Source organism: Helicoverpa zea, chromosome 1 (assembly GCF_022581195.2).
Source record: "Helicoverpa zea isolate HzStark_Cry1AcR chromosome 1, ilHelZeax1.1, whole genome shotgun sequence".
NCBI lineage: Eukaryota > Metazoa > Arthropoda > Insecta > Lepidoptera > Noctuidae > Helicoverpa > Helicoverpa zea.
The window spans coordinates 6820676-6838507 of NC_061452.1; the positions used below are offsets into that span (position 1 = coordinate 6820676).

Consider the following 17832-nt stretch of genomic DNA (forward strand, 5'->3'; position numbering starts at 1 on the left):
GTGTGTGGTTCTCTCGCGCTTGACTTCAAAGTCGCGCCTATAAAAGTTTTTCGTCCAGTTAGCGGGTCAGTGGCGGGACGGACGCGTTATCCAATACGTATTTGCATTTTGTTATTGGCAGTCGATGTAAACATTCTGATTGGATACTATATTTGTACGGACGTACCAACTAAATAATTCAACAAGTTATTTAGATTTAATCACAGAGTTGCTAAGTGCCGATCGTTTACAGGAAATAAAATGTTCGCTTGAAATAATCCCGTATAAATCACGAACCGCTCTATAAGTGTACATTTTAAATGCTTGACATTTCATATCTATAAAACAAATAAAAGTCAACGTCGCTTGACGACAACCGAGAGAAATTCACTTCATAGGAAACGCAATTTCAAGCGAACAAACAAACTACTGCCGTCTGAAACCCTTCCACTCAGTTTAATTACTTCACAAAGAATGCGTCGCGTTCGCTCGATGAGGAGACAAAATTAACGCTCTCAAATATTTAATTTAAATTTCCTCCCCCCGAAAACGAATGATAACAGCGAGCTGGGTGGACTTGTGGCCGCGAAGGTACATAAAAACACTTTTTTAGCAGCAGAAGTGAAGCAATTCATTCGAGCCTGTAAGTGCTACGTAACGCAAGGACTCTCAGTTGATTCACCGGCAGCGGGCGACACGCTAAATTGAGTTTAGAGAAAAAGAAACACGCCAAACGAACGTGAACAAATCGCGATCAATTTGCAAAGAGGATCCAGCAGTTAAGGATAATTAATTTTAGTATATATTTTCTCTTGTAGTGTTAATTCCGCGCTCGCCCTGATTTATGAGTTTGTCTGAGTTCGGATAGCATCGTGAATGCAACGTATTTGTAAGGATTGTTAGGTTAAAACTGCAGCTAAAGAAATTCCGAAGTCAACTAAAACAGGTAATAGCTACAAAACGCCAACAAATCCGAAAACGGCGAAAGCGTGTGCGCCGCTCGGTTAATCAAACTGTCACTTCAAGAATTCCGCGCGGAATCCTTCCCGAGAAAACTCCCCTAACTTTTGATTGCTGCGAGAATTCCTATCTACTTATACAGTTAGGGATTGCTTAATCACGTTCTTTAAGGTACCTATAGATATACTGCGCACTTAACACACATACCCAGTATAAACGTAAAATATTCCAGAGCTTGAACACTTTTAAAATACAACTGAATAAAACGCAATTGCAATTAGATTAACGTCTCGACTGTTCATTATTCCGCTTTATTTAATAAGCAAAAGGCTACCCTCGTAGCCCCTTGGAGTTATTAATTAGAACAAAAATTCTGATCGTTCAGATTTTGTTCGCTAAATTGGCCACTCAAACTCGTAAAAGCCGTCCAAAGGAACTTAACGACGGTCAAAGAGAATAACCGCAAATAAGCTCCGATCTAAGGTCGTGGAAGAAAATTCCGTTTTCCTTAATTCACCCTAAATAGACTTTTGGGGATGCTGGTGCGATTGTTTACATTTTCGAAATAATCCGTTCGCTTTAGAACAACTCGGCGCTTTCGTTTCGACATTTTAACCTTTCGGTATCTTTTCGAATCAGGGCCTTTGTTAATTACGAAACATCTTTTGATTCAAATAAAAGCATTATAAAATTCTTTTCGCGACTTACCATTTTGTCGAGTACAAATGAATGAATACAATTTCAAAAGTTATAATGAAAGGCTGAGTTGGCTGGGGCCTGTGTTGGATTACGTGCCACACTAAAAGTATAGTACATAACGCTGCGAACTAACCGTACCTTGTCTGAAACTGTAGTTTAATTGCGTGCAAACATCTAGTCCGTTAAATAGTTAATGCAAACAGAAGTAATGCAGCCAGGCGGGATGATATTCAATGTAAACACCTGACAGACGCAGCGGAGTTTTACCAAAGTGGCGGAGCGAGGCGAGCAAACAGAGTGCGCCAACGTCGCCGGGAACGCTATAGACTGCGCACTGACAACACTACCCAAACTTGCCAACTAACTAATGATTTGTGGAAACTAAGGTGTACTTCGCATACATGACGTGTCTTTGGATAAACATCTTGAGTAAAGTAAAATGAAGTTTAAAAGATTCTATCAAAATCGTAGCGATGTACTACGCCGTAGCTATGCCGTAGCCATTGCGTTGCTACAGGCCACCGATACGTTAATAAAACACATAATATATCGGTAGGTGTTTAAAACTAGAAAAACTACTTTTACTCGCACCGTTTCTGAATTAGTTTAATGGTCTTTCTAGAACGAACATTTATACATGCGCACAACACTGCGCTTTTTAAACATAACTTAAAATAAATATACGTACACAGTGGTATAGTCAGTCAAAACCATAACTCATTACCAAAATAGATTAGATCGTATCATGTTTAATGCTCGTATGAACGTAAAAGTTTATTCGCAACTAATGCAGCTCACCCCGCAATAAATTACCGTCATTCCATTAATTAACGCGAACGTAACGCTAACCACAGTTAATAATATGACGTCATGATGCAGTTGACTGACAAATATGAATGATTTTGTATGCAATTGCTGTGGATTTTGAGTGGCAATGAGAACCGCCCGTTGACTTGTAAAGGGACTTCGGGCTAATGCGTATTTAACAACGTTTTGCTTTGATAAACTTTGAAAAATTATGATTACTAGGAAGCCGTTCACATATATAAAAATTAAGTAGTGATAAAAGGAAAAAATGCTGAAAAGATTTAAATATAAATTAGAATAACATGGAATTCTATTTCCCTCAAAAGCACGACATAATAAAAACACAAATAGTGCGAACACAAATCTGGTTAAACTAAGCAAATTCTGAATATTAAAAAAGCAAACATTCACACAAACAAATGTTAACTTTGGCGCTATTACAAACATTTTGTTAACACATTCTCCTTTATTAGTGCGCGAAGTTATAAATATAAAATAACATGTTGCCGAAGTATGCAAGCAGCGAATGCCGGCGTATGCAGTTCATGCCAAATGCAGAGGCTTTGAGCGCCTATTTATAAACGCAAGGCGAAAATAGAAAGTAATGTTACAAAAATGTGAATGAAACTGCTCACTAGGCAGCCTCGTGTTTCATTTCGAATATTTCACAGTATATGAAATTATTTCGAAAGAGTCGGATGTAATGATTTTTCTTTGTGGATTTTGTGTTGCATGTTTTTTAGAGTTGACGGTTTTTTTGTTGTGAATTCTTGATAAATTAGAAAAGTATCTAAATAAAAAAATAACCTTCCTATAACACACTAGGATCAATTTATTTTTAACTTTGTTAAAGGAAAGGTTTCCGTACATATTTGATACGACAAAATTATTAAAGTAATTAGTTAAAATTATACAATTACATTATATTGTATCTATTGTAAAGAAAAGTTGTAAAGCTATTGTAAAGATGAACTAATTTTGTCTAATTTAAATTATTATTAGAATATAAATTAGCTTGACTACACTCATCGCTACGATGAAAAACATAATATTTACCATGAATAAATTTCGTAGGCAAGTATAACGATAATTTTAATTTAAAATTTAAAAGTCCTCTCATTTTCACCACAGTAACTGCAAAGGAGAAGTTTTATTTATAAAATAAATTAGAATCCTCAACTTCATCAAGATAATCCCAGAATGAACGATTTCGTCAACATTAAATGAAGTAAACATAAAACTACTAACTAAAATGAAAGCAGAGATAACATATAAAGAATAGCTAGAAAAAAACAAATTTGGAATTCTACGAGTATAAAGATGTAAATTTGAAAGAATATGTGGATAGCGTTATTCTACTAATAACTTTGCTCAGGTGATACACAATCAACAAATTTTCTTAAAATATTCATATCATGAAAATCAAAATGGTTTTATGAGATGAAAAAAAAAATTTTTGATCAGCAACCAGATACCCAAAGCACCCACATCTGCTGGAATCCGCTACCCACAAACCAGCAGCGAATTGCTTAACACCTACTTACCACTACCACTATACCAATGAAGATTCTGACTGCAATTTTTAACCTAATCAGATTAGATTTGTATAAAAAACTACATACTTACAAGTAGTTTACTTAATCATCATCTGCTTAACCTTTTCTTGTATATGTTGAGAACATTTTGGAGTTAAACAAATGTAGCTGAGTACCAAAGTTTTACCTCGCTGCAGCGACTACCTATCTAAGCTTCTTAACTGTCTGACTTTCTGACTAATAACGACTCACTGAAAAATGTGTACAAATGTTCCGGTGCCCTTCTCGATATGATCACCCATCCAGGGACCTACCAAGCATTACTTAATCTTGTATCTATTGAACCATGATTATGTTACTTAGCCAAGAAGTCCCTAATGGTAGATTTTCGTATTTCTCTTTTGTTCCCAGTTCACCCATTGGTGCAAGTGCCTAACCAGTTGGTGGGCGCTCCGACGGGGACCGATGTCACTCTTCAGTGCCACGTCGAAGCCTCGCCGAAAGCCATCAACTATTGGACCAGAGAGAATGGTAAGATTTTTTTTTATAAAATATAAAAAACTTAAAGGTGATAGATATTTAAAAATTGGCCGAATAGGTAATATAATAAATGACATCAGCCACTATTTTTGTATGTTTTGTATGTAGGTATTCATGAACCCAATTTTTATGTAATTTACTAAATAGAACTTAATCCTACATTATTTACGAGCTGTAGTTGACCAGTCAAAGTACAGATTCCGGCCAGGCTCTTTGCCAAAACCATTTACTTAATATATTCCTATTCGGACGATGAACCTCTTTTGAATAGACACAAAAATACCGGCAATCAAACAGCTAGGAATACGATAGTTTTTGTAACTCATATGAGTAAATCCAGGTATATCTCCAAAACTAATAGCAAAAGTTAAAGTGTGTTACTAATTAGTTGAGCAACACCACATTTTAGTCTGTTAACCTTTGAGCATAATTAATGACGACAGCCTAGACTCAGGCCAAACTTTAGCTTATGAAAGGTTACTTCGCTAATAGCTACTTAAATTTGTAAAGCCATTATTGAGCAAATCTGAGGTTTTGAAGATGAGGATAATCTTCATTTAGTTAATTAAAAGAACAAAAACAAAACATCATTGGATATTAATGAGACATCATCACGCTTATTGTTGCCGTAGACAGACTATAATCAGTTAGAAATATATTTTTAAACCAGAGACACTAATATTGATGAGATGAGAGATGAGATGAAAACCATAGTAAATTTAATAATATATTTAATATACATAAATACTGTAATACACACTATTAAAGTCTCATTATATAAAAACGCAAGCACCTTCCTCTGTAGAAACTAACCAAGTGTATGCAAAGTTTTTATCCTTCAAGTAATTTTCGCACGCATTTTCTCTAGATGTGACCACAGCTTTAAGCAAAATGTGATAACATTTAAGACGCCCACAACTGAGGTATTCGTAAGCAATTTTCACAGAATGAACCCGCCCACCACGTAATTTTCAATCCTTAATAACTGGTAGGTAGAAAAATATTATTTTACTCGAAGTTTTAGCGGGAAATAAAAATACTCGTAAGTTGAAGTCTAAGAAGCTTGTTTAAATCTGTTCTGGCTAGTTTTATGGTGGCCAAACTTGGACAGCCACCAAGGCGACTTAGTACAAAGTACTGACGACAAAGAAACACTACAATGTTCAACATTAGTCTACAAACTTGATCTTACACACATACACAGATTAAGTAAAGATAGAAGGTGGCTTATTTAAAATAAAAATAAATAAGTTTCTAAAAGTACGTTGATGAAAATTAAGAAAATAAAATTAGATGTGGAAATTCCGCCCTATTGAAATAAAACGCATTTGTAACTGAAGTTTTTCTTCTAATATATGAAAATCGATGTAAGCTAAAGAAGTAGACTGTAACTCTGTCAGTATAACATATCATAGATAGGTACTTATGTATTAAAAGGAAACCAATCCTTCATATAAATATGAATCGTTAATTACAAAGCTTTAATTGAAACTAAAGTTTTTCTCTAGTTCCGCTTGGTTTATCGCCACTCATAATCAGCGAAGGCAAGCTATAATTAGTATAATCTCTGATTGTGTTCTGAAGATGTTTACGAGCCGCGCTACTCATAAACTCTATTAAGTACTAAGCACGAACCTCGAGAACGGAATAAGCAACTAATTTCATTATTCATAAAGCATATTGAAAGCGTTAAAGCAGTCATTAAAAGAGCCGTTATTCATGTTCCTACTATCCTCTTTGACAGGCCACGGGGGCTAGTGCTTGCTTACAAGTTATTGCCTTTTTATGGACGTATTTAAAGGGAAAAAATATGCGCTTATTTCATGTCCGTTTTTCATTTCGCAAAGATTTATTTTTACTTTGATTATATGGCGCCTATGTTACGGCTTATTAACGACCTCATAATTATAGCGACGATGACAACGTAAAATATTGCTGGGCTACGAATTAATTAATGAGCCTTGTTGTTGTCGGAGATTAGAATACCTCAGTTATATTGGAATAAATATGTATTTGAAATATTTAGTCTAGTATTGATCAATTAAGCCTTAATAAACTGAACGTCTTTTCAACTCATCATTTTTAGGTATCAGAATCTACCTCTAACTATCATCACTATTTGTAGAAACAACGCGCGAGGAGCAATTTCAGTAACATTAAGTCAGCCGGTTAACATAAATAGCCGCCCGTCAAAAGGTGAACTAAATTGGCCACAGTGAAATATAACCTGTGAAATACCTATTCAGAAACACGTGCTAACTAATACAAATAAGGCTCTTAACCTAACAAAACATCAGAGAGGTCGGCAACTTCATTATTTCTCATTAAAATGACAGCCTCAGGATAAAAGTTGCTTATTTAGTGTTTGGGTGACAGATGGACAAAAGCACTCGGGGAGTAACGAAGGGAGATGTGCCAGAGATAAGCTCAATATTTACTTTACGTTTGTTTTACGTATGTAGATGAAGGAAATAAAGATCAAATGCTAGAGATTATGTCGTGACTCTAACAAAACTGACCCAACGCCACGCGCCCTCGTAAATCCTAATATTCATAAAACTGACAATGCAGTGCTGGCATTCTGTATAATTTCGCAATGTTTATGAAATAGAGATGCAGCAAATTGCGTTAGTTGAGACAGACACCAAAAATAAGCATATAAGCAAAAATGTAATCGGTGTTCCTTTACAGGGTTTAATTCATTCAGTTTTATTGCGTCGAAGACAGGCCAATGCAATCGGAATCCGACATACCAAAATACGTTTTAGTCGAAGCGCTAGTTTTCAAGTGGATAATGCGTTGCAACAAACAGCCGGCACGGTCGGCAGACAACGGCCGGCCACTAAAGTCGAGTTAGGAATGGATTTACGGGTTTCGGGCCGTCCGGCGCCGTCCACTGCCGTCCTCTGCCGTTCGCAGTCATCTGCCGCTCGCCACCGCACCACATGCCGCGACATGTGTGAACGGTCCTCCACCAAAGCCCGATAAAACGAACAAAACTTTTTCGCAATGCGGTCTTTAAACTTATATTTTTTGTCGGTCTAATCGAACAGTTTATGCGGTTCAATGCGAGTGCAGTCACACTTTGCTGAAAGTTGGACGCATTCAAATTGAGATTTTGAAATTAATTTTGCTGATTTGATTGGTAATACCTGAGTAATATTTTTAGACACGCAAGATATAAGTATGGAATACACATTGTTATGTCTTGATAATATTTTACGTGCAGTTCAAAAATTCACTATTATTAGTTAGGAACTTCCAAACAAGTTCACAACGCGATGAAATACTAAGCCACACCAATACACTGAGCAATCAAAGTTCAGACTCAAACAAGAAGGTGAGAAACTTGTACTTACGTTATCTTAATCAGAAATAAACACCGCTGAGACAAATCCTGGCTTTTAGGAGTATCAGTACGAAATAATTGGTTATAGCCTAACAAGGCCAACGCATACTGCAGGCAGATTTAGATGCAGTTACAAAGGCAACCGAGCTCGCTATTACGCGGTCGAAGCGACCACCCGCGCAAAAAGCGGACCAAATTCTATTACCGCCCGATATGCAACAAAGACCGCTGGCCCGCCCGCTTCAAATTGCTTTAGGCTACAGTCACAATATTTACTCTCACGTACGTACCACAATATTCGTACAAATCTAAATTCAATTCCAAATATTATTCGCCAAAACTAAACCGCCTGGATTTATGCACTTTAGTTTTCCATTTGAACCAAACGAAAACACGTAGTCAGTTAAAATTCAAAGTTCAAAAACATGGCCACTACCTAATTATTAACTATGCAAAAACATTTTCCAAAAGATCGGGATCATTTAGGGGTTCAGGCTTTTGATCTCTTGCGCTCCCTCACGCATTTGCACATTTAAATATTCATTATGGAAAATTAAAATTCATTATTTTGATAATATTCAATATTTTTTGCATGCTTCATGATAAAACGTACCTACTTTTAATGCATTTTACAGCAGAACCATAAAACAGCTCTAGCATTACTAATCTAGTTTCTCGAATGAAAGAGAGGTAGTTACTTTGGATTTGTCTCCTCGTTTTGCAAACTTTTAAGCAATTAACAATCAAATGACGTACGGCACATATGTCTGGACTGTTAGTAACAAACAGTGGGGGTAGACGGCTCTTCTGCGGCCCATAAATTGCGGGGACTACAAATTAAATTAGGTAATACACGGGCGTGACGAGATGGGACAAGCGGCGTGCCGGCCGCACCGGACATGGAATGGGAGTGTCCGCCATTCGCAGCCAGGCCTTGTGACAACTTTTTGTTGTAATTTCAATCGGGTTTTATTTAAATAAAATTGCTTACTTTATTGTCATGATGTACAGGTTATTTTCCGATGGCGCTTTTTACGAAACATTTTCGTTTCAATTTATATATGAAGGCTTGTTTAAATTGCGTCGTGACTGTAGATGTACATTGTTCTGTCGCAGATAAAAACTCGTTTTCGCTGTTGTAATGTAAAACAATAAAGTCGACATCGAAACTAATGAAAAAAAAACTTATTATTTGCAATTCCCACGCAAAACATCGTAAACTATTCGACAAATTTACAATTAATCTTCACTCTAAGTTCTTGACATGGCATCGTCCGATCCATTCATTACCATTCGATACGCCTTCAATTGAATTCTGTAAACTGACAATTAATTAACGAAGTTGTCAACAATAAACAAAAGAGGGCGTGTCAGTGGCGGCCGGCCACCGTAGAGGTGTCAGCTGCATCAGGCCGGCCGCAGATTTGTGGTCAGCCGGGTCGAGCACCAAAGCCACGTCTCTTGACAGATCTCGATGTCTTCGGTTTTGACCGCAGTTATTAATGAAGCTATTGTAATCGTGTTGCTATTAGGTAATTGTTAAAGTTATTGATTAACACGAAAATCATTAATTGTCTTAACAAATTACTCGAATTGAATTTGTTATGGAACAAAATGTCCATTTATTTTGGTAACTCGTGGTGTAACGTATAATTTATCGATACATAAATTCCTGAAACATCGAAGAGGTATACCAAGAACCATTTGCTTTTAACAATATTTATTTTGCGTGTATATTTTAAAATTTAATTCTATGAACTAGCCTGCTCTCTCGTATATATCCACGTTAGTTTACAATTCCCAAATGCTGTTCTAGTACTTGCATATTACAAAAGATTTATCCTCAATCTTAGCAGTTAAACAGTGTGGGAGCAGTAATAACATGTGATGTTTTGCTACCATTTGCCTGGCATGAAGCAACATTACTACAGTAATGTGCTCACTTCTAACATATGATAGCGCCTTAGGAGTAATAGCTCGCTAGTGCTCAAGCCCCAATTTCACTTCGCCATTACGCAACAATTTTGGACAATTAAGGATATTAATTTATGCCTGTGATTAAGTTTCGTGGACTTACATAGTTTAAATGACATGAAACGTATTTCATAATGTCCTATTGCTGTTATTATTGTTATCTTATTTACGGTCAGACAGAAAGACAGTTACTTTCGCATTTATAATCACTAGAATCGTGTATGTTTACAGCTTGAAACAATGAGATTCTTTAACAAAATTAGTAAGTTGGTAACTTAGAAACTTTTTTTTCCTCATATAGTGCCTACACGTTTTACAACTACAGGTATACACTGCCAACAGCCACAATTGCGTATCAAGTTTATTTGTAATGAAACTAAAGCGATGAACTCCCCCTAATAAATTAATGCCATTTCGTGATTAGAGCGACACCTTTACCCTTCGCGAGGGAATAATATGCAATCAAGGAGATACTTTCTGAACATTTCTTTGGTATTGTTTTTCCCAACTTATTGTTATTGTTAAGGTACGATTTCCCTGAAGAATTTGACGTACACAGACAATGTGCAGCTCCGTTGCATATGCTAGGTTTAACTGTTTTCATTATGTTTAAGAATTTCTTTACAATAACAAACTTAATTCTGAATTATAATTATTCAATTCTTATCCCTAAACTTTTATTGGCCAATTATATTGAGCTATACTTAATGCATAGTGTAAATTCCCAATCTCTTTATACCAAAAACTGCCCAAAGAATTTTCAAATGGCTTCCGCCAAAAAAATGTATATTCTTAAGAAAGTTGAGGGACATATTCTATCAATTCTATGCACACGTGGGGGGAGGGGAGAATAGTACCTACCTGTTTCCAATATATTTAAAAAATAAAAAATAATATTAATAATTAGTCATTAATATTAATATTAATAATTATTATTAATTAGTCGATTTCGCCGTTCCGCATGACGAGAACCTTGTGAAAGCTGAGAAAGAGAAACAAATAAAGTATCTCGACTTAGCGCACGAGGTTATCGCCATGTGGAGTGTCGACACGGCTGTTGTTGTGCCGATTGTCGTTACGGCCAATGGTTTAATAGCCAAGAGCCTCGACGAACACCTCAGGAGGCTCTCGTTGGGCGGCTGGATCAAGGGACTGATTCAGAAGGCAGTACTCCTTGATACGGCACGTATTGTGAGGAGGTTTCTGTCTCTGGGACCCTAACCACCGGTACCTTGGACCCTGTGCCCGATATCGGTGGCAACCTATTTTTTATATTTTTAAATGATTTTTATATTTAATATTTAAAAATGTAAATTATATGCTTGAAAATAAATAAATACCAAAAATATTAATAAGATCTCACAACTGCCATAAACGCAACCCTCAAATGAAGCTTCCTATCAATTGAAGTAAGATCAAGCGTGGATTGGGTTCGTGTGTATTAGAGACCGTCTTAGGACGTGATTAACGATGGCATCAAGTCGCGACGCCAAACCGTATTGTATTACTGTGAACTTGCCGTCTATTTAACATTTATTAAGATTTACTGGCGGTTCGGTTTATAAACAGATCATTATTATTAAACGGGGAATTTGAATTTAGTTTGGGTGATATTTTGTGTCTGACCAAGAATTTAATTTGATTTTAGTTTTATAGTAATATTTTGGACGTGGCCAAATTTAACTGCACTCAAATGTATTTTTTTAAGTATATTGTTAGTGCTGGGATGTCGAATTAATCTTATTGACAAACTATGATGTTTTAACACTTTATCTAAAAAAAAATCGTGCATTTTGTCTATTCCTATAGGAACAATAAAACCACCATTAAAATTATGTTATATTCTGCATTTAAAAATATGTGAATGCCTTTCTACATTATCATTCTGTAGAGAGCGTACAACTAATTGTAGTTAGTGTCGTTGGCTAAATTCATATTGCTTAACACCGCCCGTCGACGGGACAGACACGACTTCAACTGAGTTTATACCTAATTACAATGACTTCCTACTGTTGCTATTGTATTGAGATCATAGTCCTATTATTAAACTTCGAGATTACTGAATAGTTTCGAAACATATTATCTGGGCAGTAAGTAATTACAAACAGGTAGAAACCACCATATCACATTTCAATTAGGTACAGTATTAGAATTAAATTCTGTCCTATATAGAATACAACATTCGGAAAATATAATCTAGGTAGGAGGTCATTTTAGGTAGGTAGATACCACCATATCATATTCCAAATTACTGTGCTAAAGTTGTTACATTGATTAGTGGATCTCTTTTAAAATGTTGGTACCGAGTTCATAACAATTTAGCCTAACATTCTATATTTAAACTGCAGAAAATAAGCATCTATGTTCCAAATTCAAATTACACAGTCAGAATAAACAGCCAAGTGAATCCTATTAATTAAAAATACCTATAACCAAAATTTCAATTTCATACCAGAAAGCCATGGTCACTGGCTGGCAATAAAAAATAAAAACCCGCCCACAAAATAAAGCGAAGCAAGAAGAATGCAAGCAATTTTTAATGTTGAACGAACGAGGCATCGCGGGCCCCGCCACGGTAATAATGTAGCTCACGACAAATATTCAACGAAATCGCTGTACCCAGAATCTACTCACACATTTTGAACGTTTTCTTTCAATAACGAGACGTTTTTACTTCTCTGGTGGTGGTAATTTGGACGATTTTAATATTTTCTAAATTAATGTAATTAATGTCCTATAATACTTACCGTTAAATCAATAATAAATTGTTCAATTACCTCTTAAATCACGATGTAAGTATATTATTATTAGCATGTCTCCATATTTTCCTTCAGAAAAGCTAAGAGCTAAACTCACACAAAGTCGTTAAACTTTAAAAAGTTTGAACGTTCAAGCTAGTTCGGACTCCATGCAGGTTCAATCATATTTTCAGTATGCAGCGTTAAATCCATTACAAATACATAGATAGAAGAAACACAAACATATATGCAGTACGTATAGCACAGATCAAAAACACCAGCGCACATAGTATCTATTATTCAAAACGTTGGCTGTGTTTAGATTCGCACACCGATTGTTTTCACTGGATTCACGGATTTTCTAGGCACAAATCCTGTAGTACCTATGACTTTATATTTTATTCAACAATTTACCGACATTATTGAACTGGGTTTGGTTTCAACGAAGTGTTTCAAATGATTTCTTGATATAAATCAGAACATGAAAAATAGAAAGAAACTATTTCTACAAAACAATATGGTTTCCTTTAACCTGTTATTCTTATTACTTTACTTGGTTCACATTATAACAGAAGAGGTACAGACTGTGCCAGTTATAAACACGAACAGTAATAATAACATAGTGAACCCGATTGGTATCACACTGAATAGAGAGAGAATTAAACTTGTTATGAATATTGCCAAATAAATAGGCAATATTCATAACAAGGCCCACATTTTGATTGGCAAACAGCGAGCCCTCCAACCGTGGCTTGGTCGCGACATACACCGCTATTAATGGATTAACAATCGCAAAGCGGCAGTTTATCCTTGTAATTACTATTGTTTTGTGAAGCACATTAAGCTTTCCGACTGACAAATTGAACACGAACGAATAATGTTAACACTTGCCCCCAAAATCAACATTTGCTTGTTGACATTGCAACATGGGATGAAATGAAATTGAATATTATTTTAACCAAATGCCGTTCTGCTAGCACATACTGCAAAGTAGATACATTATGTGAGCATATAGTGTATTGTTCCGCACACGACATGCCGAAACAATATTTCAATTCGATATCGGCGGACAATGGTCGGAAGTGGCCGAATATAAATGGACGGAAAGGCTTGTGCCTATCGAATAAAGGGCGATGAAACAAATGACTGTATCAACTGAAACCAAAGACTTTGGCGTTATGTAAACAACATTTTATTAATATTTGATAATTGTGCAACAGGACGTTTTAATTTACTGATGATGAACGTTTTTAATTAAATTTTAATAGGTTCATTAAAAATGGTTACTTTAATGACAGACAATTTGATGGTAGTCATGTTTTATGAGATAATTAAAAACCAACAAAATAACCACATAATTTAAACAATCGCCTTGTCAAATTAAAAATACAAACAAAGCAGTCCAATCATTGCCCTATGTCTTATCAGAATATCTTTCCACATAACTTACCTAATCTAAAATTCCAGGTGAAATGATAATATCGAACGACAAGTACCAGATGACTGAGATCAACAGCTCGGCATATAGCGTGCAGATGCGGCTCGTTATCCGAAACATACAGAGAAGTGACCTCGGAGGCTACAAGTGCATATCTAAGAACTCTATAGGCGACGCCGAAGGCAACATTAGGTTATACGGTAAGTAAGATCTTGGACAAAGGAGGCGCCATGCTGTCTTTGTCAATGGAACTTTGTATAGCAAGAACCGATTGTAAACCATCTATGCGGCTTGTTCTGTCTGATCGTGTTTCTGAGATAGTTGCGCTATTGTGTGCTAGTTCATAATATAATTTCACTTAACGTTGAATGAAATAGAGAGATATTTTGTGAAAAATATTATTGTACCATGTCTTGTAACATCATCGTAATTATACTGCAAAGAAACGCTTTAAAAATCGTTTTATCCATATAAGTAGCTACATTATGCCGGCCATACACGCTACGGTCTACCGGAGAGGTCCACCTGTGCAGGTATGCCTGCGCAGGTAAGACCGGAGTGTGTGTGGGAATAGATCTGTGCAGTTTTTTGATCCTGAGCAGACGACCTATGATGATGATGACCATGATTTGTATGACAGAATGTGCGTAAAAATTTGTTTCTCATCCTCAATACAGAAATGGAGTTGCCAAATCGCAAATCACGCGACGATGACGATCGCGACTACTCCATCGAAGAAACAAATGACGTCCGCTCCAGTCTTCAGGGTCCGCTCCGGGAAGGTGGGCCAAGAGACGAGGACGCGAGTTTCTTAGGCGGAGGCGGGCCCGCCGCCGCCGCCGCGCCCGCGCTCTCCGTGAGCGCAACCTTTTTAATAACGACCTTAGTCCTCGCTACATGCTAAACTTTTACTTCTAGCCATGTGCAAAGTTAAGACGAAAAAATCCTGGAAAGTTACTCGTTTTCAGTTTATAATAGGAGTTTTTATGGCGTGTAAAGCGAAAGTAGGTACTGACCGGATTAGTCTTGCAATTGCAGAAACTCAACTTTATTATGACCGATATAACAAAATTTTACTTTTTCTGATTTAAATTGTCTCCTGACTACTTATCATCGATGATGTCCATTAAAATCTAAATAAATATTTAGTTTTCATTTTCAATTTTCTCTTTCAAAAGGATTTGTTTCTATATAATTCCCAGCGTAATTCGTCACGTATTCGCGTGTAACGTAATTAAACTAATTCTTTTGTGTTGGTTTGTCTTAAAATTGTGCATGGCTCAGCATTGTTCGGCAATTAGAAGTGTCTGTGTCTTACTAATTGGACGTAAGACAGTGTTTATCGTTTAGATTAAAGACTATGGTACTGCGTATGGTACGTTTTATAGAACGGTGAACGAACAGTAAATAAGTGTAACTACGTATGTAATAGTCATTAGCATTTCATCAGATGTCAGCTTGTATTAACATTGTAAATGCTTAATAATGTATGGAAATAATATCATTGAGTTAATAAATACTGTTGGAACTTTAAAGTATTGAGTGTATTACATCCATATTCATGAACATTTTTTAATAATTATGTTACTCTAAAATACTTATATTGCTGTTGTATAATATTTTCTACTAAAGTACGAAACTCGATTGTGTTGCGTTGCGTGCGCGTGAAACTACTCAGTGTCATAATAATTGTATATCTAAATAATAAACTGTTAATGTATATGTACATAATGTAACGTAGCTAAGCGGTTATAAACGTTAGAACTTTATTTGCTCATTCATATAATTTGTTATCTATAAAATTTTATAGCTGTATTATGAGAAAATGTATGTAAATCTTAAATGCTATAAAATATAGAGAAAATTTTGTAAATTGTTAACGTTTTTAATATTGTTGAATTTATGAAAAAAATAATTTGTAAACTGTATCTATAATACTAAGTGGAAGTTTCGTAGTCATATTTTATGCGGATGTGTTGTGTTTCAATTTTCTTTTCACTAACTGGCGAAAGATTCAGATTGTGTGTATAATCGTGGAGCCAGTGTTTCTTTATTTATTGGCCTTATGTAAATGTATGATATTGCCTGCGAAACAAATATAAACGAAGTAAAACTTGTGTGACTTTTCTCTTTACCCAGCTTCCACAAACCTTTAGGTAAGTACGTAGCCGAGAGTTCCAGGAACCATTACCGTGACAGTGAGGTAAGGTGATTACTATAACACAATACTCGCACCGTTCCCAATTTCTTAGACCATTCGTACACTCAAACTATCGTACGCCACCTTAATATTAACACTTAGTCAAAATATACCGGAGAAGGTCTGACAATATCCCGTGTGTCGACCCTCTTAATAGGTACCTTTGAGCGAAGCCGCTGTAAGTGCGATGTAGATAGGGTGTAACCACTTGCATTAGCGAAATTACCTAAGGCTTTGTTATTTTCATTGCGACAACCTTAGGTACCGTATATGTGTGGAAAATAGAAACTTGCCTACTAGGAACAGTGGTCCTGTAGTCACGTAATTCGCAAACAATGAAATGTGCTGAGTTTTCATTGAATAAATATGGTAAACTAGAAGTGGGTTGAAATGTTCTGTGGATGTAAACTTTATATTTCTATAGTAATGTAATGTTTGAACACTGTTTTCATGAGAGTTTAATTAATAGAAAAAGCAACAGTTCTTTTAAACAGCATTAGACTGCAACAATAATGATTAATTTGGTCAACTTCAAAAACTTTCAGATGTTTAAAACATCACTACAACATTAAATACATTTCTAATCTCTAACATATACCATTTCCTCTCAAAAAACAAGTCAAAGAAACAACGTATTTGTACCCAAACCTATCTAATACACATCAATACTAAGAGACTGGAAGAGGCACAACGCCACATAAAAGTCACCAAAGCATTTTATTAATGGCACACCCTCACAGAGGCTCCCTTTGAAGTCTTTGTCCAGTCTGTCAAAGTCAAAGTTTAGGCCGCCGGCTGATATTCCGAGATCTTTGTTCGGTATAGCGAGGCAACACAATATCGGCTCAGTACATTTCTGTCTGTCCCTTGTGTATCAAGATTTGTACGTCACTGTTTGCATCTTAAGTGCTAGGGCACCTACATAAGTATACCCATAATAGATGGGAATCTATGGGAGTACACTTTTTGTGACGTTCTTCTGTTTTCTCGTGGGATGTGGTAGTTTAAGGTGCGCGAATAATCCGTGAGGTACAAAGGTTGTATTGTTAGGTCGGGTTGTATTCCCTCGGTAGATTATTCCCGTGATCCAATATGCGGAATAGAATTTGAATGTAACTTAGTGTTTCGTTTTCTTTCGTATGAAAAGTATTCTAAGAGCTGCATCGATGGGTAAAACTTAAGCGAAATTAGAAAACCACATTACTATATTATTCTGTCTGTTGTGCTGCTATCATCTGCAAAGTTAAAATTAAAGCAAACTGCACGTTTTTGAGGCGGAACTTTTCTAGCTCTTTGTTCCAACTCCGTAGCTTTTCACTATTGCGAAAAGTTACCTAGTTTCGCATTCAATGGAATATATAGGTTACAGAGGGGACTTTCACTGCATACGAAATGTTAATGTGGTCGTTTTGACATTAAATCGTGGTGTAAACTCACTGAACTATCTACATAAAGGTGTACGTAGTGTTTATTCGAACTGCGGCGAGTTTGTTCCCGAATGCTGACTTCTGCCGGAGTTTGGACTTCATTTTAAAACAGCTTTCTCGGTTTTTGAGCAAAGTTGTCTCTGTGGTTGGAGGTAAAGTTGAATATTAGACGGTTTTTTAAATGAA

General features: G+C 36.0%; 1 protein-coding gene across 1 annotated transcript in view; it reads left to right on the plus strand.

Moving 5' to 3' along the window:
• The window catches only part of LOC124646147 (lachesin-like), a 42452-nt gene extending 26316 nt beyond the window's left edge, over positions 1–16136 (plus strand). The window contains exons 6-8 of the mRNA XM_047186229.1: positions 4392–4511; positions 14049–14219; positions 14697–16136. Coding sequence (XP_047042185.1) covers positions 4392–4511; positions 14049–14219; positions 14697–14923 — 518 coding nt within the window. The 3' untranslated portion in view covers positions 14924–16136. The remainder of the gene's footprint in view (positions 1–4391; positions 4512–14048; positions 14220–14696) is intronic.
• The last annotated feature ends 1696 nt before the right edge of the window (positions 16137–17832 follow it).